The 27013-nt window shown below is 46.3% G+C and overlaps 1 protein-coding gene across 1 annotated transcript in view; it reads left to right on the top strand.

Annotated features, from left to right (window-relative positions):
- The window catches only part of ulk4 (unc-51 like kinase 4), a 585662-nt gene that overhangs the window by 484260 nt on the left and 74389 nt on the right, over window positions 1-27013 (top strand). Inside the window, exons 32-33 of the mRNA XM_085989398.1 lie at window positions 4020-4118; window positions 5996-6181. Coding sequence (XP_085845524.1) covers window positions 4020-4118; window positions 5996-6181 — 285 coding nt within the window. The remainder of the gene's footprint in view (window positions 1-4019; window positions 4119-5995; window positions 6182-27013) is intronic.

The raw sequence follows: 27013 nt of genomic DNA, 5'->3' as shown, positions 1-27013 counted from the left end.
TGCAGGTATCAAAGAAGTACTGGAGTTAAAAATCCAAGAAATGATGTGAGCCCAATTTCTTTTGTGGAATAAACTGTTGGGGTCCACAAGTCATGCGTCATTGACTGTTTTGTTAATACTACAGCTGGTCTTACATAGCCTGTGGCTCACACAGGTGTGCAGACAGAACAAGTGAATATTAACATGAGACATGCAAACACCACCTGGGCGCCTAAGGCTATTTTTATGGCATTCTGTGTGTGAGTTACTCTCTTGAAATATATTACAACGGACATAGTGGGAGTACTTAGCCACCCAACTACTTTTGAAGTTGACACCATGAAACTCGTATTGTCCTCAAACAACCTTTAATTAATGTTTGCCTGCATTACAACTGCCTGAAAAAAATGTCCGCCGTCCTCTCATCTTTTCCCACAAAAGAGGATGATTGCTTCACAGTGTGCCTTAAGAGCAAGAACAACAAAGAAAACTCCTCTGTAACAAATGTGTTTGGTGAGATGGTTTCCCCAAAAATGCTTTGATCATTGGAAGCGGCCTTGTTTCATGGGAATGGTGATTGGGACTGCAGCTGTAGTCAGCACTCACAAGTGCCAAATTGTTAATTCGAGGGTTCAGTACAATCCAGGATAGCGGTGCACACACAAGGCCATTGGACATTAATGGAGTGCGGTTTGGGAACCACAGGCATTTATAGGACAGAAGGAGCCACTCCCCCGTTGTGTCTGTGCCTACTCTTAGCTCGAGAAATCCAAAAACAAATCCCATTGCTCTGGTCTCTCCAGAGTCCTCTATCTTCGGTTTCAAATATTTATCCCATTTTTCCTTAAAAGATACATTGGTCTGTGCTTCAGCTACTCCCTATGGCAAATCATTCCATGCTCCAAGAACCCTTTGCTTCAGGAAATTTCTCCTAACCTCTGTGCTCACTCTGTTAATGATCATTTTAAATTGACAGCCACTTACCCCCCCCCCCCACCGCCGCCCCAACCCATCATTGAGTCGCCGACCAGAGGAAATAATCTTCACTCTATCAAAACACTTCGTATATTTTTAGAAACCTCTAAGCCTTCTCTGTTCCAGTGGAAATAGTCACAGTATCTCAAGTCTCTCATCATGATTATAGTTTCCCATCCCCGGCATCATCCTAGTGAATCTAAGCTGAATGCTGTCTACGGCTTTATTTTCCTGTCTTTATTATGTGGTGCTCAAAACTGACCAAAGTACGAACAGACAAACGTATAAATATAAGGAAAAGACCAGCTGGTCCACCGAGCCTGTCTCATACAGTCATGGTGCAACTGAGCATTGTGATCCCCAGTGCATAAGAACATAAGAATTAGGAGGAGGAGGAGGAAGCCAAACAGCCTCTCAAGCCTGCTCTGCCATTCAATAAGATCATGGCTGATCTTCGACCTCAACTCCACTTTCCCGCCCGATCTCCATATCCCTTGATTCCCCCAGAGTCCAAAAATCTATCGCTCTCAGCCTTGAATATACTCAACGACTCAGCATCCACAGCCCTCTGGGGCAGAGAATTCCAAAGATTCACAACCCTCTGGGTGAAGAAATTCCTCCTCATCTCAGTCTTAAATGGCCGACCCCTTATCCTGAGACTGTGCCCCCTGGTTCTAGACTCTCCAGCCAGGGGAAACCGCCTCTCAGCATCTACCCTGTCAATCCCCCCCAGAATGTTCAGTGCTACTCTCCAACCAGCAGCCACATACAGAAGCCCAAAAAACCCAGAAAAACTCTAGGCCAATGTAGGGAAAAAATTGGGAAATTCCCATCTGACCCCCAAGGCGATTAAAACAAGTTCCAGGAGAGCACAATGACCACGAGACATATCACCTACCTTTTGTATTCTGTGATGTCCTCCTCAGCTAGAAACTTGTCCAGCTTCCTTTTCAATGCTTGCATCAACGCTTGCTTGGTACGGTAGCATAGTGGTTATGTTACTGGACTAGCAATCCAGAGGCCTGGCCTATTGATCCGGTGACATGAGTTCATAATCCCACCACGGCAGCTGGGGAATTTAACAATTCTGAAATGGTCTAGCAAGCCACTTGGTTGTACCAAAGGTGTTCAGAGGGACCTGGGTGCCCTTGTACACGAATCACTGAAAGGTAACGTGCAGGTACAGCAAGCAATTAGGAAAGCAAGTGGTATGTTGGCCTTTATTACAAGAGGATTTGGGTATAAGAGTAAAGACATCTTACTGCAATTATATAGGGCCCTGGTAAGACCACACCTGGAGTATTGTGTACAGTTTTTGTCTCCTTACCTAAGGAAGGATATACTTGCCATAGAGGGAGTGCAACGAAGGTTCACCAGACTGGTTCATGGGATGGGGGGGATTATCCTATGAGGAGAGATTGAGTAGACTAGGCCTATATTCTCTAGAGTTTAGAAGAATGAGAGGTGATCTCATTGAAGCATACAAAAGTCATACAGGGCTTGACAGGGTAGATGCAGAGAGGATGTTTCCCCTGGCTGGGGAGTCTAGAACCAGGGGTCAGTCTCAGAATAAAGGGTCGGCCGTTTAGGACTGAGATGAGGAGGAATTTCTTCACTCAGAGGGTTGTGAATCTTTGGAATTCTCTGCCCCAGAGGGCTGTGGAGGCTCAGTTGTTGAGTATATCCAAGGCAGAGATCGATAGATTTTTGGATATTAAGGGAATCGAGGGATATGGGGATAGTGCAGGAAAGTGGAGTTGAGGTTGATGATCAGCCATGATCTTATTGAATGACGGCACAGACTCGAGGGGCCGAATGGCCGACTACTGCTCCTATTTCTTATGTTCTTAAAACTGCTACAAAGAAGTATACTAAGACGACACGGACTGCAGCGGTTCAAGAAGGCGTCTCACTGCTGGTCTTGCCAGCGACGCCCACATCCCGTTAATTAATTAAAAAAATTAAATCCTCACTCACTGAACAAGCTGCCAACAGTTTGAACCAAAAGGGTCCCTTGCAAAAAGGAAAAAATCTCTGACACCTAACCTAGTCCTTTGCTTACTTAAATGCATGTCCCCTGGATCTTCCTAATCTATCTAAGTTGTAATAATTTCAATCCATCCAATTTGAGCCGCCTGCCTTGCTGGGAGCAGCCCTCAGTACTGCGGATGGGGGGGAGTGCAGAACAAGGGGGCGTAACCTTAAAATTAGAGCCAGACCGTTCAGGGGTGATGTCAGGGAGCACTTCTTCACACAAAGGGTGGTGGAAACCTGGAACTCTCTCCCCAAAAGCTGTTGAGGCTGGGAGTCAATTGAAAATTCCAAAGCTAAGTTTGATCGATTTTTGTTAGGTAAGGGTATAAAGGGATATGGAAACAAGGCGGGAAGATGGAGTTAAGATGCAGATCGTCTATGATCTAATTGAATGGCGGAACAGGCTCGAGGGGCTGAATAGCCTACTCCTGTTCCTAAGTACCAAGGAGAATGGGGAGGAGAACAGGAGAGGGCAGCTGGCAGCAGCCCTCGGGTGGTGTGGAGCCAGGAGGAGAAGTTTTTGTTTAAACAATAAACAAACTCTCAAAGAAGAAATTCCTGCAGACCTAAAGCCTTCAAAAACAAGTGAGAAAATCTGTTGTATTGAAATATCTGAAAACTTCCCATCCATTGGCGACATTTGCTTCCTATCTGATTTTGATTGTCTCTGCACCAAAACTATCCGTACATATGAGACCCTGGTTTACTTGCCGTCGCGATAAACAAGTGCTTGTGAACCTGTGTGTGCTGGACTCAAATCCTGCTCTGGTTATCAAACAGTTAACCAATTCCTATTTGCAAAATGTGATTGTTGGGGGAAATGCCACAAGAATGATTGTGTTGCAATACAAATATTAGTAAAGCACCATAAATTAACAGTTAGCTAATAATGGATTGAAACACTTTGCCCATCCAGAGAATACTACGAAGTGTATCTTCCGGTGGCATTTTCCACCGCCTGCTGGGACTCATTTCTATCTCAAAGGAGCACACGCTGCAAGATTCCTTTTTATTTCTGTTTTCTCATTAAGGCCCAGAAATCGGGCACAGGAGGGGACACCCAGGCTGCTGAAGACCTTCTGCTTATCAATAAACCCCTGACGGACTTAATTAGCCTGTTTATTCAACTGGTAAGAATTCACGTTATTTCTGGATGGAGGGAATGTTGGCGTTTGCGCGTTCGCTGCGATCCTGTGTTGAACTCCTTTGCCGGTAGAACGAACAGGAATGTTTATTGGTAGAATATTTTCAGGTTAGAAGTCGGATCAATTAGTTTGAAACAAAAACAGTTTTTAAATGAGGTAAAAAGATTGGGTTTTTTCCCCCAAAATTATTCAGTTAAAATCAAATTTAATACTCGAGTTAAACCCCAATATTGATTCCAAATTTCCCAAAGTTTGTACTGGTCTAAAGACAAAAAAAATCCTCACACGCGGGTGTGTTGGTTCAGTACAGGGTTGACACACTGCAACGTACTTCGCACAAGTATTCCCACACAGCTTTGGTGTCACTCCCGGCAAAACCCTCACTGTATCCAAGCAACGAGAAACCAATGTGATGAGGTCTACAATTCCTGCTGGCCTCAGTCCAGCATCTAGACTTCTGCAGCGTCGACACCACAATTACTTTTCGTATTTATGTATGCACATCATTTTATCTGAGCTATGACTCCAGTTGGAACAGGGTCTGATCAGATCATTCTCTTTACCTTGTGTGGAGCAAGTAATGAGGTATTCAATTTGTCCAGGGCAATAGTTTTTCTTGGCACCTCTTGAAACTGATATGTTTTTAATTGAAATGCCAATGCATAACAGTTTCTTTCCAGCTTACACAGGATATACAGCGCAGAAACAGGCCATTCGGCCCAACCAGTCCATGCCGGTGTTTATGCTCCACTCGAGCCTCCTCCCGTCTTTCCTCATCTAAATCTATCAGCGTAACCCTCTATTCCCTTCTCCCTCATGTGCTTGTCTAGCCGCCCCTTAAATGTATCTACACTATTCGCTTCAACCAGTCCCTGTGGTAGCGAGTTCCACATTCTCACCACTCTCTGGGTAAAGAAGTTTTTCCTGAATTCCCGATTGGATTTCTTGGTGACTATCTTATATTGATGGTCTCTAGTTTTGCGCTCCTCTTTTCTCTCCTTGTACCCTGAGGCAGTGACTCACAGTCAAGTGTGGCTCGAGGGATGTCGGCAGTAACCCTTGGAGCTTGCCCAAATGGTCATTCTTCATTTGTGAGTCTTCACTGGGCGGGCGATTATTTTCCTCTTCAGTGCTTGGGCATAAAGCATCGTATGGGCAGAGCGCAAATCAGAAAACTGGGTGTAGCATTCACGTGCCATTTTAATTTACGGATGGTAAATCGTGCAAGCTGCCTCAATGACGCGTGTTCCTCTCTGACCAATTTTCCTATCTGCCCTTTCCCCTGCGTGCTGCCTTACGCCCAGGCACAGAAGCAGAAGATCTGCCCATGTAAGTGTCCATGGCCTCGCCCCTCCCTATCTCTGTAACCTCCTTCAGCCCCACAACCCCCCCCCCCCCGAGATATCTGCGCTCCCCTAATTCTGCCCTCTTGAGGACCCCTGATTATAACCGCTCCACCATTGGTGGCCGTGCCTTCTGTTACCTGGGCCCTAAGCTCTGGAATTCCCTCCCAAACCCTCTCCGCCTCTTTACCTATCTTTCCTCCTTTAAGTCGCTCCTTAAAACCTCCATTTGTTTAAGGTTTTCACATATATGGCTACAACTTTCAGGGCGTTCAATCTGCTGATGTAATCCCGTACAGGAGCAGCACTGTTTGGTATTAAGTTGAAGAGAGATGTGAAGTTTTGGCAGGGGCACGAGAGGGGAAAGTGACCTAATTTGTACGTGTATTCTGAGAGCAGCTGGTTAATGAATTTTGAAACGGGGTTCTTTGATCTGGAAGAAATTTATGATTGCACGCCCTCTGATTCAAAATATATTGTATGTTACCGATGTTATAACCAGTGTCTATTAATCTTCAGCTCGCCAGTGAAGATCCAGATGTACACGAGAGCTCATTGCATTCTCTATCACTCATGGTTCAGCTGTACGGTGGTGAAAACCAAGATAGCCTATCCCCAGAAAACGTGGACTCCCTTGCAGAAACACTGAAATGTAGAAGGGATCCAAAACAGCAGAAACTTCTACTTCGAGTCATCAAAAGGCTGGTGAGTAAAGGTTTCTAACAACTAGTTAGCCAGTTAACAGAGAAGCTGGCACACTGACGTTTCTAGTTTCCTGTTTGTTTAAACATATTATTGATCTTTATTGAGCCAATCTAAGTGACATCTTGAACAGAAAGATAAAATGTTTGCTGAAAAAACATAAAGAAATGGGGCCTCCAGGCTCTTCCTGTTAGTTTTGGTTGGTGATGGACAGCTGGCGTGTGGTTCCCTGGCAAATCCTTTAAATTCTGCCCAGCCCGCCGCCCCCCCCCCCCCCCGATAGGCCCAGTAAGACTTGCAATTGCTAAGAGCAGGCGTAGCTCCTGTTCTGGGCCTAGTGAAGGCCCTAGCAAATAAAGTCAGAGCCATTGCTACCTCTCTCTCTTCAGCCTAATCTGGGCCTCAGGCTCCCTAAGTTTCCAGCTGCAGTGTGGGGGTTGGCGCCTTTACAGTCACGGGCCGCCTCCGTTCATATTTAAGTGACCCCAATCCTGAGATTTGGGGCAGGATCACTGGCTGAAAAAAATGGTGAGCTGAAGTCCCACCTGCTGCAATTCTGGCCCCTCAATAGAGTCGACGGGAGCTTGAGACTGTGGTGCTTACATAGAATCATAGAATGGTTACAGCACGGAAGAAGGCCATTTGGCCCGTCGAGCCTGTGCTGGCTCTCTACAAGAGCACTTCAGCTAGTCTCACTCCCACGCCCTTTCCCCATAACCTTGCAATTTTTTTTCCTTCAGGTACTTATCCAACTCCCTTTTGAAAGCTGTGATTTGAGTCTGCCTCCACCACCCTTTCAGGCAGTGCATTCCAGATCCTAACCACTCACTGCGTAAAAAAGTTTTCCCTCATCTCGCCTTTGGTTCTTCTGCCAATCACCTTGAATCTGTGTCCTCAGGTTCTCGACCCTTCTGCCAATGGGAACAGTCTCTCTCTATCTACTCTGTCCAGACCCCTCATGATTTTGAACACCTCTATCAAATCTCCTCTCAATCTTCTCTGCTCCAAGGAGAACAACCCCAGCTTCTCCAGTCTATCCACGTAGCTGAAGTCCCTCATCCCTGGAATCATTCTCGTAAATCTTTTCTGCACCCTCTCTAAGGCCTTCACATCCTTCCTAAAGTGCGGTGCCCAAAATTGGACACAATACTCCAGTTGAGGCCGAACCAGTGTTTTATACAGGTTCATCATCATTTCCACGCTTTTGTACTCTGTGCCTCTATTTATGAAGCCCAGGATCCTGTATGCTTTTTTAACTTCTTTCTCAACCTGCCCTGCCACCTTCAACGATTTGTGAACATATACCCCCAGGCCTCTCTGTTCATGCGCCCCCCTCTAGGATGGTACCCTTTAGTTTATATTGCCTCTCTTCATTCTTTCTACCAAAATGTATCACTTTGCACTTTTCTGCGTTAATTTTCATCTGCCACGTGTCCACCCATTCCGCCAGCCTGTCTGTCTTCTTGAAGTCTATCACTATCCTCCTCAGTGTTCACTATACTTCCAATTTTGTGTCATCTGTAAATTTTGAAATTGTTCCAAGTACACCCACATCTAAGTCATTAATATATATCAAGAAGCAATGGTCCTAGTACCGACCCCTGGGGAACACCACTGTGTACCTTCCTCCAGTCCGAAAAACAACCGTTCACCACTACTCTCTGTTTCCTGTCACTTAGCCAATTTTGTATCCATGCTGCCACTGTCCCTTTTATTCCATGGGCTTCAACTTTGCTGGCAAGCCTATTGTGTGGCACTTTGTCGAACGCCTTTTGGAAATCCATGTACACCACATCAACCGCATTGCCCTCATCAACCCTCTCTGTCACCTTATCAAAAAACTCGATCAAGTTGGTTAAACACGATTTGCCTTTAACAAATCTGTGCTGGCTTTCCTTAATTAATCCACACTTGTCCAAGTGACTGTTAATCTTTTCCCTGATTATTGTTTCCAATCCCCACTACCGAGGTTAAACTGTCTGGCCTGTTGTTGCTGGGTTTATCATTACACCCTTTTTTGATCAATGTTGTAACATTTGCAATTCTCCAGTCCTCTGGCACCACCCCTGTTTCTAAGGAGGATTGGAAGATTATGGCCAGTACCTCAGCGATTTCTTTCTTCACTTCCCTCAGCGTCCTAGGATACATCCCATCCGGTCCTGGTGACTTATCTACTTTAGGTACAGCCAGCCTTTCTAATACCTCCTCTTTATCATTTTTTATCCCATCCAGTATCTCCTCTACCTCCTCCTTCACTATGTCTATGGCAGCATCTTCTTCCTTGGTGAAGACAAAGTACCCATTTAGTACCTCAGCCATACCCTTTGCCTCCATGCGTAGGTCTCCTTTTTGGTCCCGAATCGGCCCCACCCCCCCTCTTACTACCCGTTTACTATTTATATGCCTATAGAAGACTTTTGGATTACCTTTTATGTTGGCTGCCATTCTATTCTCATACCCTCTCTTTGCCCCTCTTATTTTCTTTTTCACTTCTCCTCTGAACTTTCTATATTTAGCCTGATTCTCAGATGTATTCTCGACCTGACCTCTGTCATACGCGCTCTTTTTCTGCTTCATCTTACTCTCTATCTCTTTCGTCATCCAGGTACCTCGACGTACCCGAACTATTTCCTCTTTAAAGGCAACCCATTGTTCCAATACAGTTTTGCCTGCCAATCTTTGATTCCAATTTACTCGGGCCAGACCCGCTCTCATCCCACTGAAATTGACTTTCCTCCAATTAAGTATTTTTACTCTAGACTGCTCCCTGTCCTTTTCCATAGCTAATCTAAACCTTATGATACTATGATCACTGTTGCTTAAATATTCACCTACTGACACTTGCTCCACTTGACCCACCTCATTCCCCAGAACCAGATCCAGCAATGCCTCCTTCCTCGTCGGGCTGGAAACATACTGATCAAGAAAGTTCTCCTGAACACACTCCAGAAATTCTTCCCCCTCTCTGCCCTTAACACTATTACGATCCCAGTCTATATTAGGATAGTTGAAATTCCCTATTATCACTACTCTATAGTTCTTGCATCTCTCTCTAATTTCTCTGCAGATTTGCTCCTCCATATTTTTTCCACTAACTCCAACAAGAGGAAGAGAGAGATTTGCTCTCAACCGACTACAACCTCTTGCCGATTGAGAGGGGCAGGGAAAACAGGCAGCCAGCAATGGGCGGAATGATTTGGTGGGGTGGGGAAGGGCATTGAGCGTTACACAACTTGCTATGCCTCCTGACTTGGCATCATTGGCAAATTTGGATATACAGCTCTCTCTTCATTCATGCAAGTCATTAACACATCTCATAGAAAGCTGAGGCCCCAGTTCGGATCCCTGGGGTACACCACTTGTCACATCTCGCCAATCAGGGAACATTGCCTTTCCTGGGATGGGGGGATTGTCCTATGAGGAGAGATTGAGTAGACTAGGCCTATATTCTCTGGAGTTTAGAAGAATGAGAGGTGATCTCATTGAAACGTACAAAATTCTTACAGGGCTTGACAGGGTAGATACAGGGAGGATGTTTCCCCTGGCTGGGGAGTCTAGAACCAGGGGTCACAGTCTCAGAATAAGGGGTCGGCCATTTAGGACTGAGATGAGGAGGAATTTCTTCACTCAGAGGGTGGTGAATCTTTGGAATTCTCTACCCCAGAGGGCTGTGGAGGCTCAGTTGTTGAGTATATTCAAGACAGAGATCGAAAAAAATTTGGATATTAAGCAAATCAAGGGATATGGGGAGAGTGCAGGAAAGTGGAGATGAGGCAGAAGATCAGCCATGATCTTATTGAATGGTGGAGCAGGCTCGAAGGGCCGTGTGGCGGAGCAGGCTCGAAGGGCCGTGTGGCGGAGCAGGCTCGAGGGGCCGTGTGGCGGAGCAGGCTCGAAGGGCCGTGTGGCTGACTCCTGCTCCTAACTCTTATGTTCTCATGTTCTAATCACTACTCTGATTCCTGCCTACCGACCAATTACCAACCCACATCACAAGATTACCTCAAATTCCGTGTGCTTGCATTCTTGCTCATGATTTCTTGTGTGGAACCTTATCAAATGCCTTCTGGAAGTCCATATAAACAACATCCGTAGACAATCCCCCATGCTAGTGACCTCAGAAAATTCAACTAGATTAGCCAGACATGACCTAGCCTTCACAAATCCATGTTGACACACTTCGCTCAGCAAATATTTGTGAATGTGCTGAGTTACTCTGCCTCTGATGATAGATTCCAGTAACTTCCCCACAAGTGATGTTAAACTGATGGGTCTGTAGTTCCTTTTTTTTCTCCCCACCCACCCCCCCCCTTCTTAAATAATGGAGTGACATTTGCAAGTTTCCAATTCAAAGGCACAATTCCTGAATTTAGAGAGCTTTGGAAAATTATGGCCAACAGATCTGCAATTTCTTCACTTGTTTTTAGTTAGGAAGTATGTGTATGTGAACATCATGATTAGGATTGGCTGTGATGCTTCCCCAACCGCTCCCCAATTATTGAATAGCTTGGCAGCACTGACTGACCTTAGGTGATGAATCGCTACTCCAGTGAGACGGGAGGGGATTTCCAGCACCCATAATATAATTTCCCAGCGTGGACCTTCGGGAGAGGAGGAGAGAACATTTCAGGATAAATTCTCCATAGGATTACATCGGATATACGGCACAGAAACAGGCCATTCGGCCCAACCAGTCCATGCCGGCGTTTATGCTCCACTCGAGCCTCCTCCCGTCTTTCCTCATCTAAATCTATCAGCGTAACCCTCTATTCCCTTCCCCCTCATGTGCTTGTCCAGCCTCCCCTGAAATGCATCGATACTATTCGCTTCAACCACTCCCTGTGGTAGCGAGTTCCACATTCTCACCACTCTCTGGGTAAAGAAGTTTCTTCTGAATTCCCTATTGGATTTCTCGGTGACTCTCTTATATTGATGGCCTCAAGTTATGCTCTTCCCCACAAGTGGAAACATTCTCTCTGTATCCACTCTATCAAAACCTTTCATAATTTTAAAGACCTCTATTAGGTCACCCCTCAGCCTTCTTTTTTCAAGAGAAAAGAGACCCAGCCTGTTCATCCTTTCCTGATATGTATACCCTCGCATTTCTGGTATCATCCTTGTAAATCTTCTCTGCACCCTCTCCAGTGCCTCTATATCCTTTTTATAATCTGGTGACCAGAACTGTACGCAGTGCTCCAAGTGTGGTCTAACCAAGGATCGATACAGGTTTAGCATAACTTCCCTACTTTTCAATTCTATCCCTCTAGAAATAAACCCTAGTGCTTGGTTTGCTTTTTTTATGGCCTTATTAACCTGTGGCACAACTTTTAGTGATTTGTGTGTTTGTACTCCGAGATCCCTTTGTTCCTCTACCCCACCTAGACTCGCACCCTCCAAGTGATAAGTGACCTCCCTATTCTTCCTACCAAAATGTATTACCTCACATTTATCTGTGCTGAACTTCATTTGTCAATTATATGCCCATTCTGCAAGTTTATTAATGTCCTCCTGTAATTTGTTGCCGTCCTCCTCAGTATTGACTATTCCCCCCCTCCCCCCGCCAATTTGGTGTCATCTGCAAATTTAGAAATTGTGTTTTTGATTCCAAAGTCTAAATCATTGATATAAGTTGTGAACAACAGTGGTCCCAGCCTTCCTAAGGGTAATATCTACCTGGATTTTATAGATTTAGCATTTGCCATTTGGTGTGCTTGATATTACTATATATTTAGTTAATAATAGATTTAGTCTGTACACCTCTGGACTGTGTGACAATATCTGCTACTTGGTAGAGAATTGAATAGCATTGCACAAGACGACTTTAAATCCAGTGTGCAGATTCCGGAAGTGTTAACTGTCGTGTTGCATCTCTGCAAGGACAGACTATAGAAAAGAGTGCAGCTTCTGAACTGTAGGGGACACACGTCTACACATGGGAACAGCTGTTAAACACTGAGAGAAATTATACTACAATCCGAAGGCTGTAAAACCATGGTTCAAAGAATTACAATTACTGTACTCGCAGTAAGTAAGCTTTGCACAACTACTCACATTTGTATAGTGCTCTTACATAACACAAACATTTCCGATCATTAATAACGAGGGCAGACTAGGCCCAAACTTTCCTCGTGGGACCCGCAGGAGCACTTCTGCTCCTCTTGACCCCACAAAGGAAAGTTTAAACAAAAACCTTAGCTTGAATGATGCCTGCTGTTTGATTTTTGAATGCAACATAGTTCATAAGTTCATTACATTTAGTATCGGAGGTCAGAGCAGAGGGCAGAGATTGGAGGTGACGGCTTGTTGTAGAGAACAGGAGTTTGGGTTTGTTCTTGCTGTCCTAGATGATTCTGGAGTAATAGGAAGATTTGGCAACAGCCACGGAGCAGCAGTACTGCGTGAGGTGATTAAGCCGACCTGGCAGTGTGCTCGAAGCTGTATCCTATAGATTTGAGTGCATGAATGTGACGGCTACACCAAGGGCACAGTGCGGAGAGCAAATCAAGGTCTAGTGGGACAAGGGCACTGAAAATAGAAGCCAAGCAGTTGTAGAGTAGATGAGCAGGCGGTATTGATGGAGGATCAGACAGGGGAGTTGAGAGTTAAAGAGGGCACTTATGAAGGAGTTGAAAGGCATTGTTTTACAGGAGTGGATGAGAGTACAAGTAGGTTTTGGTCAGGCAAAGAATTGGGTTAAAGGAAATAGGTGAGGAAATATTCATATGAGGCTCTTCACATATATTCAGTACGAACATCAAACTAGTGCGGGATGTATGGAAACAGTATGTTGTCACAATTCTGGGGATACATTACATTACAGTGCACCTTCTGGCTAGAAGCTGCTTTTCATTTAATGAGTCAAATAGACTAATTAGTGTTCTGGATTTTGTGTCTGAGTGCTAGGGGTGGAACATGGTAGCAATATTAAGATTTCTTTACCCAGCATGTTGCTGTGCAACCCTAAGCCATCACACTGTCAAACTCTGAAATAATTACAAAGCATCACCCAACCAACACTCTCTGAGGCTCCAAAGTAATTGCAGTGTAGGTTATATTTGCAGCATTCATTATTGTATATGTCAAAATGGGATGTCCCATCCCAGGCAGCTGGCTGGGTGGATAATCACTATCATTTTAAAAATGAGGAAGGCATAACCCAATGTTCTTTTTTTTGGGGGGGTGTGCAGCCCCTTCAACATACAGCGCTTGCACGGTTTTTCTCATTTCACAGCCGGTGAGCCGGCTGCGCGGGAGCTCCAGAGCACTGTGCGGCCGCGTAGCTTAAAGGGAACATTGGGCAGACTCTTCATAAGAACATAAGAATTAGGAGCAGGAGTCGGCCACACGGCCCCTCGAGCCTGCTCCGCCATTCAATAAGATCATGGCTGATCATCGACCTCAACTCCACTTTCCTGCCCGATCCCCATATCCCTTGATTCCCCTAAAAATCTATCGATATCAGCCTTGAATATACTCAACGACTCAGCATCCACAGCCCTCTGGGGCAGAGAATTCCAAAGATTCACCACCCTCTGAGTGAAGAAATTCCTCCTCATCTCGGTCTTAAATGTCCGATCCCTTATCCTGAGACTGTGACCCCTGGTTCTGGACTCTCCAGCCAGGGGGAAACAACCTCTCAGCATCTACCCTGTCAATCCCGCTCAGAATCTGGTATGTTTCAATGAGATCACCTCTCATTCTTCTAAACTCCAGAGAGTATCGGCCCAATCTACTGAATCTCTCCTCGTAGGACAACCCTCTCATCCCAGGAATCAATCGAGTGAACCTTCGTTGCACCGCCTCCAAAGCAATATATCCTTCCTGAGGCGTGATGCCCAAAACTGAAGGTAGTTACTCCAGATGGGGTCTTGATGAAGGCTCTGTACAACTGAAGCATAATTTTCTCGCAAGAAAAGAAAATGTTGCGGACCTCGATTAATTGAAGAACTTTAGGATGAGACTGCAGATTCTGTAATCATTATAAAAATATTTAGGATTAGAGTAGTTTATTGGAGCACCAAAGGGGTTAATGCAAGTTTCCTTTTTGATTAATAATCCAATTTATAATGCCATGTACACTTTGTCACAGTAGTGAATTCACTGCATAACAATCAAGAATTTGACTAGCATTGAGGTGGTACAAATGGGGAAAATTTGCATCCAAGGACACAGATTTAAGGTGATTGGCAGAAGAACCAAAGGCGATATGAGGGTAAACTTTTTTACGCAGCGAGTGGTTAGGATCTGGAATGCGCTGCCTGAGAGGGCAGTGGAGGCAGATTTAATCACGGTTTTCAAAAGAGAATTAGGTAAGGACCTGAAGGAAAAAAAATTGCCGGGCTACGGGGGAAGGGCGGGGGAGTGGGACTAGCTAAGGTGCTGTTGCAGAGAGCTGGCACGGGCTCGACGGGCCGAATGGCCTCCTTCTGTGCTGTAACCATTCTATGATTCTAGAAATGTCAACGATTAAAATTATTTCTTGTAACAGTGTGCTTGCAGGAGATTCTTCAATGCTTTGCAATTTAAGACATCTAAAATGTACAGTTAATACATTATGAAAGGTACAGTACATTTTTAATGCGGTACTAAAACATTTACAACAAAGCAACAGTTTTCAGAAATGCTTTATACTAAAGTTATAATACTCCTTAACTGGATGTCATTAAATATTTACAGCTAATTGAACCAAACTGCACACATTCTGAGCCATATACCTTACCATGACCTTTAGCAGACAGATAATGGTTGGATTGTGAAGCCATCAAAAACCCTTTAGTTCCTTTTTGTCTTTACACACATTTTAATGAAAACATTTCCTGTTTTAAAAGAAACACAGGATAGAACTTCCTGTGAAGTTCATGTACGAACACTTAGGGTTCGATTTTTGCCAGGCCCGAGGAGGCGGGCTTGGAGGCGTGTGAGGTGTTAAAATCGCAAAAAATGGCAGGCGGCTCCGAGCAATTTTCCCAGAATCGCGGTTTCAGATCCCGTTTCCAAGAGGCAAAATCACACAGGCCACAACTTCAACAGTTTGCCATCAGAATTTTTTTTATCACAACAAGCAACTGATGGCATTTCAGAAATAAACACAACATAACACCCAAGTGACTACCCTTGTGACTACTTGTGCATTATCTTCCTCTTACGCGTGCTCCTACGTGGTGCTTCCCCTGTGGCTTCAGCAGATGTAGAGGCCCTTTGCTCACTTTCTTGCTGCTCCTGTCTCAACGCCCTTGGTGGCCGTCCTCTGGGGTGGCGAACCTGTGCGGGCCCGCCAACTGTCTGCTGCTCCTGCAGCTGTGCAGGGGATGAGACGCCGATCTCAGTTGGGTGAGGACTCTGGAGGGACTCTGACCGAGGGCTTTGCAGTGGCATGGTTGTGTGAGCGCTTCGAGAAGAGCCACCACTTCCTTGTTGTCTGCCACCAACATCCCTCTCATGGGTCAGCCACACTTCAGAGCTAGCAAGTGGCTTGACAGCATCTTGCTGCACTTCAGGAGGGGCCATGAGAACCCGTTTCTGCACTGGAAGTCCTACTCCAGAGGACTTCCATGAAGGTCTGGTTTTTATGCTCAATAGCTGACCATTGCTCCTCAAGAGATGCCAGTCTGTTCTGAACAATGACCATGTTTTCAACACCCTGGCGACTTAGCTCCTCCATGGCCGTAGCCATCCTCTCCTCTACCATAGCCATCCTTTCCACAGAGGTTGCCATCCTTTCAGTGATGATGCGTTCATGCGCCAATGTCTCCAGAAAGGCTCTGCTCATGTTCGCGATGGACTCCTCCATTCGCTGCGCACTCCCAGCGACCCTGGAGACAAAACCTGCCAGAGACTCCTGCACCTCTTCCTGGAGTTCCAGCACCGCTCTCCGTCTGGATGGACCCGGAGGCACAGGGTCGACATGCAGCTGAGCCGAGCTGGCAGAGTCCTGCGCCCTCCGACGAGGACTCTCCACTGCTGTCCCTGACTCCATCATCTGCTGATGCTCATTTGTGAGCTGTGATACACCAGGTGACATCACTACTGTATCTCCCGAAGGTCCCACCGAATTGTGTGTGTCTGTGCTGGTGCTGGGTGCGCTGAATTCTGCTGAAGCTACGCCCTCAGAAGCTGCAGCTTCCTCTGAGGAGTCTTGAAGCTCAGGCTCTTCCTCCTGGACAGTGGGGACGGGAGCTTTCGATGGTCCTGTGGGGGAGTAAAGGAAAGAGTTAGAGATTTGAGGTCAAGGTTACATGCACATTGAATAATGCAGATGATAAGTCAATCTGTTAGAGCATCAGAATCATTATCAGTCACTCATGCAATGTCAATGAGAGAGATGCCAAACTATTCTGTCACCAGCTTGCTGTGATGCGCCTGTCTGTCCGTCCCCCACTTGCGAATCTTCCTTGACACCGGCGATTTCCAGGGCCGCCTCCTCCGAGGTGGTGAGCTGAGCTACTGAGGGTGGCCCTCCTACTGTCTTCGCTCTTTCCCTCTTATTGTGGGCTCTCTTTTCCTGCAATGAGGGACACAAGTGGAGTTTGAGTGAGAATGAAGGAGTGAGTGTAGAGAATCCATATCATAGATGCTTAGAAGGAGACAAAGGGCCCTCCCTGTGTGTTGTAAGTTGTTGTCATTGCATCACAGTGATAGGGAGTGTGAGGGCTGCATTGTCGAATAGTTAAGTGAATGTGACCACAGAGAGAGAGGGAATGGGTAAGGGTTCAGGGATGTCAGTCAAGTGGAATGTGGAGGAAGAGGTTGGCAAAGCTGAGTGCTGGTGAGGAGAGGCGATGGGAATCAGATTGAGGGTGATGGGAAAGTCATACTCACTTTTCCTGTGCAGAGAAGGTCATGAAACTCCTTCCTGCACTGCAGCCAGGTTATGCGGCACATAGAGATTGAGTTGACCTCCTGGGCCACTTACATCCACACAGCTTTAGTCTGCTGGGGAGGCTTTTTCCTCCCTGAGGAAGGGAAGAGTACCTCCTTATTTGATCTTGCTCCCTCCACCAGAGCTTGGAGAGAGGCCTCATCGAACCTTGGAGCACACTTTGGCCTACTGCTGGACATAGTTGCTGAATGAAGCGATCACAACAATGGGCATAAAGTTTAAAGTCTCCAGAAGAAGCAAGGCTGCTTGCAGGCCTTAAATCCAGCAGCATTGATGACGTCATCGGAGGCGACGTTCTGTATAGAATCATAGAATAGTACAGCACAGAAGGAGGCCATTCGGCCCATCGAGTCTGCGCCGGCTCTTTCGAAGAGCAATCCAGTCAGTCCCACTCCCCCGCTCTTTCCCCATATCCCTGCAATTCTTTCTCCTTCAAGTATTTATCCAATTCCCTTTTGAAGGCTTCTATTGAATCTGTCTCCACCACCCTATCAGGCAGCGCATTCCAAATCCTAACCACTCGTGGTGTAAAAAGTTTTTCCTCATGTCGCCTCTGGTTCTTTTGCCAATCACCTTAAATCTGTGCCTCTGGTTATCGACCCTTCAGCCATTGGAAACAGTTTCTCTTTATTTACTCTGTCTAAACCCTTCATGATTTTGAACACCTCTATCAAATCTCCTCTTAGCCTTATGAAAAGACTCATTGGGCCAGGCGTTCCCACACGCTGGAAATCAAGTGCCCAATTAGGGCAAAATCGCACTTTTTTCCCACTTCACATCGGAGTCGGGCTCCTGACACGAAAACCACCTGACACGCCCCAGCTCGCCCCCATGGCAAGATCGAGCCCTTAATGTGCTTGTACCAAATTCCTGTGTTGTTTTTACTCATGTGTGAGCCTGTTTATTTTAAGCAGGTGAATGCCCGTGTAAAAATAAGGTGCACAGGTACAAAGAGTGTATTAAGCACTCGTACGTGACGGTCTACCATCACATTTTGTTTGGAAGACCACTGAAAATAAAATCACAGTATTTCGGTCTAACTGGTACGTGTGAAGCTCCAGCAGACCAGAACGCTGTCCAGAACTTCAACTTGTTCATTGTGTTTATCTTTCTTTCTTGGTATTGCAGGGTTATACACTTAACTCCATTTCAACTTTGCAGTTCTTGATCCAACCTGAATTATAACAGTTTCTGAAAAGTAAAAACTTGAATTGGATCAAGTTTCTTGGCAAATACTTGCCCAATCAGGACCAGGTTAGGTGTCCCACACTGGTAGGCTCCCCTAAGGCTTGGTTGGCAAAGGTTGTGCTGGCCAGGAGGGTCTGAATTTGATGTGGAACCTGAGTCAGACGTCTATACATGCGCACTTTCCAGCTGGGATCACTGGATAGCGGTCAGAAATAGGAACCTGCATTGATCTCCCCCCACCCTTCCTTCCAAAGATAATGGTAGCATCTCTACAGCCATCCAAGCTGGGATAGTTAACTCAGCACAGAAATTTAAATGGGACAGTGTCAGCCGTGGCTCAGTGGGCAGCACCCTTGCCTCTGAGTCTGGAAGACTTGAGCACAAAAATCTAGGCTGACACTCCAGTGTAGTACTGAGGGAGCGCCGCACTGTCGGAGGTGCCGTCTTTCGGATGAGACGTTAAACCGTTAAATCTGCTCTCTCAGATTGGATGTAAAAGATCCCACGGCACTATTTTGAAGAAGAGCAGGGGAGTTCTCCCCAGTGATCCTGGCCAATATTTATCCCTCAATCAACATCACAAAAAAAACAAATTATCTGGTCATTATCACATTGCTGTTTGTGGGAGCTTGCTGTGCACAAAGTTGGCTGCCGTGTTTCCTACATTACAACAGTGACTACACTTCAAAAAGTACTTCATTGGCTGTAAAGCGCTTTGGGATGTCCGGTAGTCGTGAAAGGCGCTATAGAAATGCAAGTCTTTCTGTTTGGCTGTCTTTACCAACTGAGCCATTGGGAAATTCTCCGCTCTATTCACAATAGATATATGGCCGTACAGCACCAGGAAGCAGAAATTTCAGGCTGCTTGGCTGAATTAAAATGAAGTTCAATTCGCAACACCTAACGATACCATTTACTAGGAACCAGATTTATTATACAGACTTGCTTTTGAAAACTGGCTCATTACTTACAAGGTTTTTCCTCTCCTACTGATTGAACAGGTTTTAGTGAAGGGCACTTTTACCAGGGGTAATGACAAAAGAAGGAAAACAAAACCATTGTTGTTTGAATGGCTGAAATGTCTCCTCTTCCCTCCCTCTTACTGACGGGGGGTAATTTTTACCTGACTGGGCAGGGGGGTGGGAAAACTCACGGGATTGGGTGGAACGTTGGTTTTACACCTTGGCCAGTAATACTCTCCAATGACTTTGTGCCGTTATGTTGATTGTGCTCCTGTTAGGCACTGAATTCCAGGATTTTGACCTAACAAACGAATGAAATAGCATTTTTGTAGCGCCTTTCACAACCTCACGACGTCCCAAAGCGCTTTGCAGCCAATGAAGTACTTTTTGAAAGAAGTCACACAACACCAGGTTATAGTCCAACAGCTTTATTTGAAATCACAAGCTTTCGGAGCGCTGCTCCTTCGTCTTTTTTGAGTCACTGTTGTAGTGCAGGAAACTCAGCAGCCAATTTGTGCACAGCAAGCTCCCACAAACAGCAATGAGATAATAACCAGTTAATCTGTTTTAGTGATGTTGGTTGAGGGATAAATATTGGCCAGGACTCCCCTGCTCTTCTTCAAAATAGTGCCGTGGGATCTTTTACGTCCACCTGAGAGAGCAGACAGGTCCTCGGTTTAACGTCTCATATGATGTAGGAATGGTGATAGATGTTCAAGGAAGGATGGTGCGTGCCTTCGAAAGGAATTTGGAGGTGATAGTGCTCTCAAATTATTGCTGCTTTTGTCCTTCTCAGTGCTAAAGTCTGCAGGGCTGGTCGGTGCTGGCAAAGTAGGGGTGGTGAGTTGCTACAGTGCATTCTGTAGATAGTGCTTTATACAGTAACAGTGTGCCAGTGGTGGAGGGGGTGTGTATTGAATCCAATGACTGAGGTGCCGAAAGGACAGACTGATTCTTCCTAGATGATGGCGAGCCTCTTGAACGTTGTACGAGCAGCAACCATCTAGGCAAGTGATGAGCCACTCGTTGAAGCATCCCCAGCCTCTGCCCTGCTCTTGTAGTCACATTGTTGAGATGGCTAGTCCACTTAGCTCCTGGTCAGTGATGACCCCGCAATGTTAACGTCGCGGGACTGGGCAATGATGGTGCCATTGAAGCTCGGGGGAGCTGGTGGTTGGGTTGTTTTTTTGTAAGAGATGGCATCATCTGGCACTTGGGTAGCACGAATGTCAGCTACCACTTATTAACCCAAGCCTGGATGTTGTTCAAGTCCTGCTTGTAGTGTGGCATCAACTGCTTCATTATCAGGAGAGTTATGAATGAAGCTGAACATTGTGCTATCATCAACAAACAGCCTCATTCCTGACCTTATGATGTGGGGGGGCGAGAGGAGGCCATTCATGATTCAGCTGAAGATGGTTGGACCAAGGGCGCTGGCTTGAGGGATTCCTGCAGTGACGTCCTGTGGCTGCTTTTGGGATGCAATTGGGATGTAACTTGCTCAATAAATAGTCAAGGAGGTTGTCAAGCAGGATATTTCCCTTCTGAATCCTGGCTGGTTGCTACAGTACTTAACTAGATGGTCACTATGCAGTTAATGCTTGAGTTCACTTCCAATAATTTATTCCATGATTTAATTCAGTACTAATGTAAGTTTAATGGGTTTGTTTTCAATTCAATTTTATTTGCCATATGTACTAGTACAATGGAATGCTTACTCCCCGTAGGGACACGTCAGCTATTTTTACAGCGCCGTGTTCAGAAAGTCAATTCTTTTGCATCCAGTGGCAGTGGGAGCACGATGTCCCTCAGCCGCTCCGTCCTCCTCGTCACCGCGGCCTCCTCCTCACTGTTGCCGGCTCGGCTCCACGTGTGGTGGCCTGCTTCTCCCGCTCACCCTCTGGCCACCATTCCCGGCTCCCCTCCTCCCAGTTGGACTGCGAGTCGTCGTGGCTGCTGCTCGATGCGCTGCGTTGCCTCCGGTCGCCGCGGCCTCCACCTCACCATCGCTGGCTCCACGGTCCGACGGCCCGGGCCTGCTTCCCCCGCTTCCGGTCCGGCCTCTGGCCGCCATGCTCGGCTCCCCTCCTCCCAGACGGAATGCTTCCCCTCTGAGGAGCAGCCGGCCGACGTGCTCTAGCGGGTCGACGTGGCTGCTGCTGCGTCCCGCTGCGCTGCGCTGCCTCCGCCCGACTCGCCGAACACCTCGCTGCGGTTGCGGGAGCGAGCGGCGAGAGCGGGCCGCCCGAAGCAAGGAGAGCGCGCTAGCGCCGGACCGTCTCGGTCGCCATTTTGACACCCTTTTTGAATATGGGCGTCGTTAGCCTGTGTACAGATCCACCAGAGCCCCTTCAATGTTTGGTGACACCTTTGGAATGACTGTCAGTGCTTCGCAGATCACATCCCATGCCTCTGTTTGTAATCAGGAATAATAAATACCATCCATTCCTGGTATTCATTTCCTTATAGCCCATCTAGTACTACCATTTCATTTAAGAACATAAGAATTAGGAGCAGGAATAGATCATACAGCCTCTCGAGCCTGCTCCACCATTCCGTAAGATCATGGCTGAATTTCGGCTTCAACTCCACTTTCCTGCCCAATCCTCATATCCCTCGATTCCCCATGAGACCAATAATCTATCGATCTCAGCCTTGAATATACTCAATGACTCAGCATCCACAGCCCTCTGGGGCAGAGAATTCCAAATATCCACAACCCTCTGAGTGAAGAAATTCCTCCTCAGTCTTAAATGGCCGACTCCTTATCCTGAGACTATGCCCCCTAGTTGCAGACACTCCAGCCAGGGGGAAACAACCTCTCAGCATCTACCCCGTCAATCCCCCTCAGAATCTTGTATGTTTCAATGAGATCACCTCTCATTCTTCTAAACTCCAGAGAGTATTGGCCCAATCTACTCAATCTCTCCTCATAGGACAACCCTCCCATCCCAGGAATCGATCTAGTGAACCTTTGTTGCACCGCCTCTAAGGCAAGTATATCCTTCCTCAGATAAGGAGACCAAAACTGTGCACAGTACTCCAGGTGTGGTCTCAATACAACAGCAGTGCAGCACTCCTTCAGTACTGCACTGAAGACTCATCCTTAGATTGTGTGCTCAAATCTCTGGAATGGGGCTTGAAGTTTCTGAGTCAGGCGTGAGTGCTGCCAGCGAGCCAAGGCTGACGCCCATATATTAAAAAAAAATGCAGTTTGCAGTCGAGCTCAGGAAACTGAGCGTGCTAAAATTAACGGGCGTGAAAATCGTGAGGGCTTATGCCCGAATTCCCAGCATACACTCCCGGGCACAGAGCTTCTTGCCAATTTCTGCACTGGAAACGTTAAAAGAGAAAGGGGGAAAAATTCAGTATCGCCCCGTTTGGGGCGCCATTATCGGCCGTGCGCAAAGTTTAGCGCCTGGCGCTAATTATCGCCTCCGACGGCAAACTTGGCTTTTATCGCCCCTGGAGGTGATTGGAGCGCTAAATCAGGCGCTTCACACCTGTCTTAAGGCGCAAAGGCCGAGGAGCGAGGCGCTACCTCAAAGCACTGGTGAAGCAAGGAAGGGCAAATCAAAATAAACCTGCAAAGTGCTGCTCAGTACCCAAAACTCCTTCACACAGCGTTGAATCTCTCCAGAAGTCTCTCTCTCTCTCTCTCTCAGAATGCGTGATGCAAAAATGTCACCAACAAAAAAAGGCAGGAAGCGGTTGCCTTTAAATAGCGCTCCCCCAGTCCCTTCCCGACTGCAAAACGCTCCCCTCAACCTGTCGTTGCTAGCGGCAGGCGGTAAGACAGGGGGCGCCACTCAATATCCGGTCCGGGGCGCTAACGGGGTGTTGCGCACTCGACTGACGTCACGATCTGCCGGCGCAGGAGATCGTGGCGGTAGTGTTTAGCGCCACCGCAAAATGTCTAGTTAATTTCGCGAGCGGCGCAAACATCGCCGCGCCCGGGCGCTAGGTGCTTTGCGCCCCATTAGCGCCCTCTTAAGGCGCTAATGGGAGGCGCAAACAACTGAATTTTCCCCCCAAAAAGTCACCCCAGTGCCCCCACCAAGGAGGAAATTTTCACACACACACACACACACACACACACACACACACACACACTCAGCTGCTCTAGTCAGAGAAGCACAAGACTTGGGCTCTGGCTTTGATGCACATTCTTGAGTAAAAGCTGTCACTCTGTGTGTAATACTTCTTTGGCAGAGAAGGCGATGAAACAAGCATCATCTGTCTTGTTGAACTAAACAAACTGTGTTTGGGAATCGGTGAGAAACATTCTACTACACTTGTCTGTCCTCCCTACAGATTGCAAGATTTAAGTTTAGCGATAAACCACTGACAAAATGCATCTACATATTCTGTCGGGAGAAATGCGTTCATATCTAGCAGAATTAATGGTCGTGGATCTGATGCAGTGAAGTCTCTTTAGGGTTGCTTTGAGTCGGAAGCAACAGAAACAGGGCAAAATTGAGGTTTCCTGATTCTCCGCTGGGCTGCAAAATGGCACAACTCACATTCATGGAGCCCCCTATTTTGGGGAAAGGGAGATGATTGCATCAACCAACGACCGGCCATTTCAGACTGAGATGAGGAGGAATTTCTTCACTCAGAGGGTGGTGAATCTTTGGAATTCTCTACCCCAGGGGGCTGCGGATGCTGAATCGTTGAGTATATTCAAGGCTGAGATCGATAGATTTTTGGACTCTAGGGGAATCGAGGGATATGGGGATCGGGGGGGGAAAGTGGAGTTGAGGTCGAAGATCAGCCATGATCTTACTGAATGGTGGAGCAGGCTCGAGGGGCCGTATGGCCGACTCCTGCTCCTAATTATTTTTTTCTTATGAATGGACATCCTTCCGCTCTGCAAAGATTCACTGCTGGCCAAAAATTCCTGACACTGCTGTTGATTGAAGCAGTGGTGCAGCCTTGGCAAGACCGTGTGGTGCCTGCCGGCTGAGGGAGCAAATAAACAGCAACAGCAAAGCAGTAAAAATAAGGTTACAGAGTGAGTCAATAAAAATGCAAATCCCAGGTTTAACTGCAATATGATGTAGTCGTCCTTTGAAAAACATCGAGCATGAGTCACTTGGCTATAAAACCACCGCGAAGCGAGTCACTCACTTTTTTACAGTGACTGCTGCAGCAATTTTGTCAAGATCATCTTGGTCACATTTCGATGCTGGGGAGCTCAAACTTGGAACAACGTGACAAGTAAATGACAAAGTGTGCATCTACGGCAGGTTTTATCTGGAAGGAGATGACAATAGGTGGAATCCATTGAACTATAATGAATTTACATTTTGAAGAGCAGTGCACGTGCAGCGATTGATGATATCGAGTAATGTTCTTGAGAAAGGGGAGCTGGGAAACAAAAAGTCTTCTTTTAAAAACAGGGAAAGAAATCTCCATTTTAATTTTATTTGTTTCCATTTTGGATCATCGGGCCAAACATCATTTCCTGGACAAGTAAATAAGCAGGTCTTCTGGAGCTGGAGAAATTAAATTAAATACGGATAAGAGAGCAAACTAAACCCCCTTCCGACTGTTCAGGTGGATTTATAGCGCTAGTTCAAAGCGTTCTCCTGGATGGTGTCCTGGCTATCATTCCTAACTCAAATACAACAACAACTAATACAATAGCAAAATACTGCAGATGCTGGAAATCTGAAATAACAACAGAAAACGCTGGAAAAACTCAGCAGGCCAGGCAACATCCGTGGAGAGAGAAACAGAGTTAACGTTTCAGGTCAAAGACCCTTGGTCAGAACTCCAACAACTACTTGCATTCATATAGCTTTAACACAGTAAAACTTCACAGGAACGTTATCGAGCAAAATTTGACACCGAGCCACGTAAGGAGCTATTAGGGCAGATGACCAAAAGCTTGGTCAAAGAGGTTGGTTTTAAGAAGCATCTTAAAGGAGGGGAGAGAGGCGGAGAGGTTTAGGGAGGGAATTCCAGAGCTCAGGGCCCAGGCAGCTGAAGGCACGGCCAGCAATGGAGGAACGATGGAAATCAGGGATGCGCAAGAGGCCAAAATTGGAGGAGCGCACAGATCACGGAGGGTTGTTGGTGGTTAGAGAGATAGGGAGGGGCGAGGCCATGGAGGGATTTGAAAACAACGATGAGAATTTTGAAATCAAGGCATTGTTTAACCAGAGCCAATGTAGGTCAGCGTGCACAGGGGGTGATGGGTGAACAGGACTTGGTGCGAGTTAGGACACGGGCAGCAGAGTTTTGGATGACCTCAAGTACCACCACCTAAAACATGTCATCCATCCTATTGCTGTTTATGGGATCTTTCTATATGCAAAATAGCTCCCGCATTTCTCTACGTCGTTTCGGGATGTTTCTGAGAGACATGATAAGGCACTTTATAAATTCAGGCCTTTTTAACTCTCAAAATATGATTTTGTCATAGAACTGGAGCTTGGTTAAGGGAATGGATAAAGTTTGTTTTTTTGCATTTAAAACGTCGTGTGACTTTATTTTATACTTAGCATAACAGAAAATTGTAAGTAAGCTTATCGCGTCTTTTTTACTGCCTGGAATTTTCTGTTGAAGTCATTTGAGCCAAAGCTGATCGAGTGATGCACCTTTTATGAGTAGCTTTCTTGTAATATATCCTGTGTAGGTTAACAGAACAAATACTGTCTCTTCTAAACCAGCTACTGTTGAACACGGAAAAACTCTGAAGATGTGAGTGAATTTTACATTAGTGTTTTAACCACTAGGGATTGAGACCTGTCTACAGTGCTGTAGTTTCTGAAGGAACTCTCGAATCCCAGGACACCACAGGTGCACACAATCTAATTCACATACTACAAGAACGAACCAAGGGAACGGCATCTACTGCGCCTGCCAAACATTTATTCTTTGCTTAGCTCTTAGGATTGATAGTTTGATAATACTCTTAAGGATCAGATTGCTATTTATGCATTATTCTGGTCAATTGCAAATGTATGTGTGCATGCAAAATTAGCCTAGTGTAATTCAGGTTACTCTCGTGTTCCCTTTTTTAATGCTCGCTTAGCAATAACATTTACTCAATGTTTTTTTTGCCTTGGCGAGTTACTGCAGTGTATCTTGCAGATGGTACACACTGCAGCCACGATCTTATTGAATGGCAGAGCAGGCTCGAGGGGCCGTATGGCCCACTCCAGCTCCTAATCCTTATGTGCTTATTTTTTCTATTACTGTCACCTTCATTAAAGGAGACAGTATGTATCGATGATTTGAACTTGAAATCTGCTGATGACACAAGTTGGGAGCCTCGCAAACAGCAACGAGGACATCAGGAGGACATAGACGGGTTAGCAGAATGCGTAGAGAGAGGGGGTAGGTGCCATTTAATGCAAAGGCGGCGTTACACCGGAGACGAACCTTGCCCTCGGCCACACGTGCATTTTCCACTGGAGAGCAATCGGCGGCAGAAGCCTGGCCAGCTGATTCCTCTGCCTGGACCCGGAGACCAGTGGTAGCAGCGAACAGCTGAGCAGCTCATGGAATGGCGGTCAACCCGTAGGCCTCTGCATACTTCAGCTCCACACTCATGTTCTAACAACAGTTTTTTTTTGCATCAATCGCACCTCCAGCCCAGGAAATTCAAAGAGCTGAGACTGCACCTTCCCAGTTTTCAAGCTCTGGAGAATGGGGTTGAGGATAGTGGGAAAAGGGGGGTGCGTGCTTGAATATTTTTGTGTAGGAGGGGTTGAATTTTTGGTGTGCCGGAGACTTTTTTTTGTTATGGGGGTCATTCGTTTTGTGTATATGGAGGTTTTGCATTTTTTTTGAGGG

This window comes from Somniosus microcephalus, chromosome 5 (genome assembly GCF_052327205.1).
Source record: "Somniosus microcephalus isolate GS21.2 chromosome 5, FLI_Smic_1.0, whole genome shotgun sequence".
Classification (NCBI taxonomy): Eukaryota; Metazoa; Chordata; class Chondrichthyes; order Squaliformes; family Somniosidae; genus Somniosus; species Somniosus microcephalus.
This window is presented reverse-complemented; position numbering and strand designations above follow the sequence as displayed.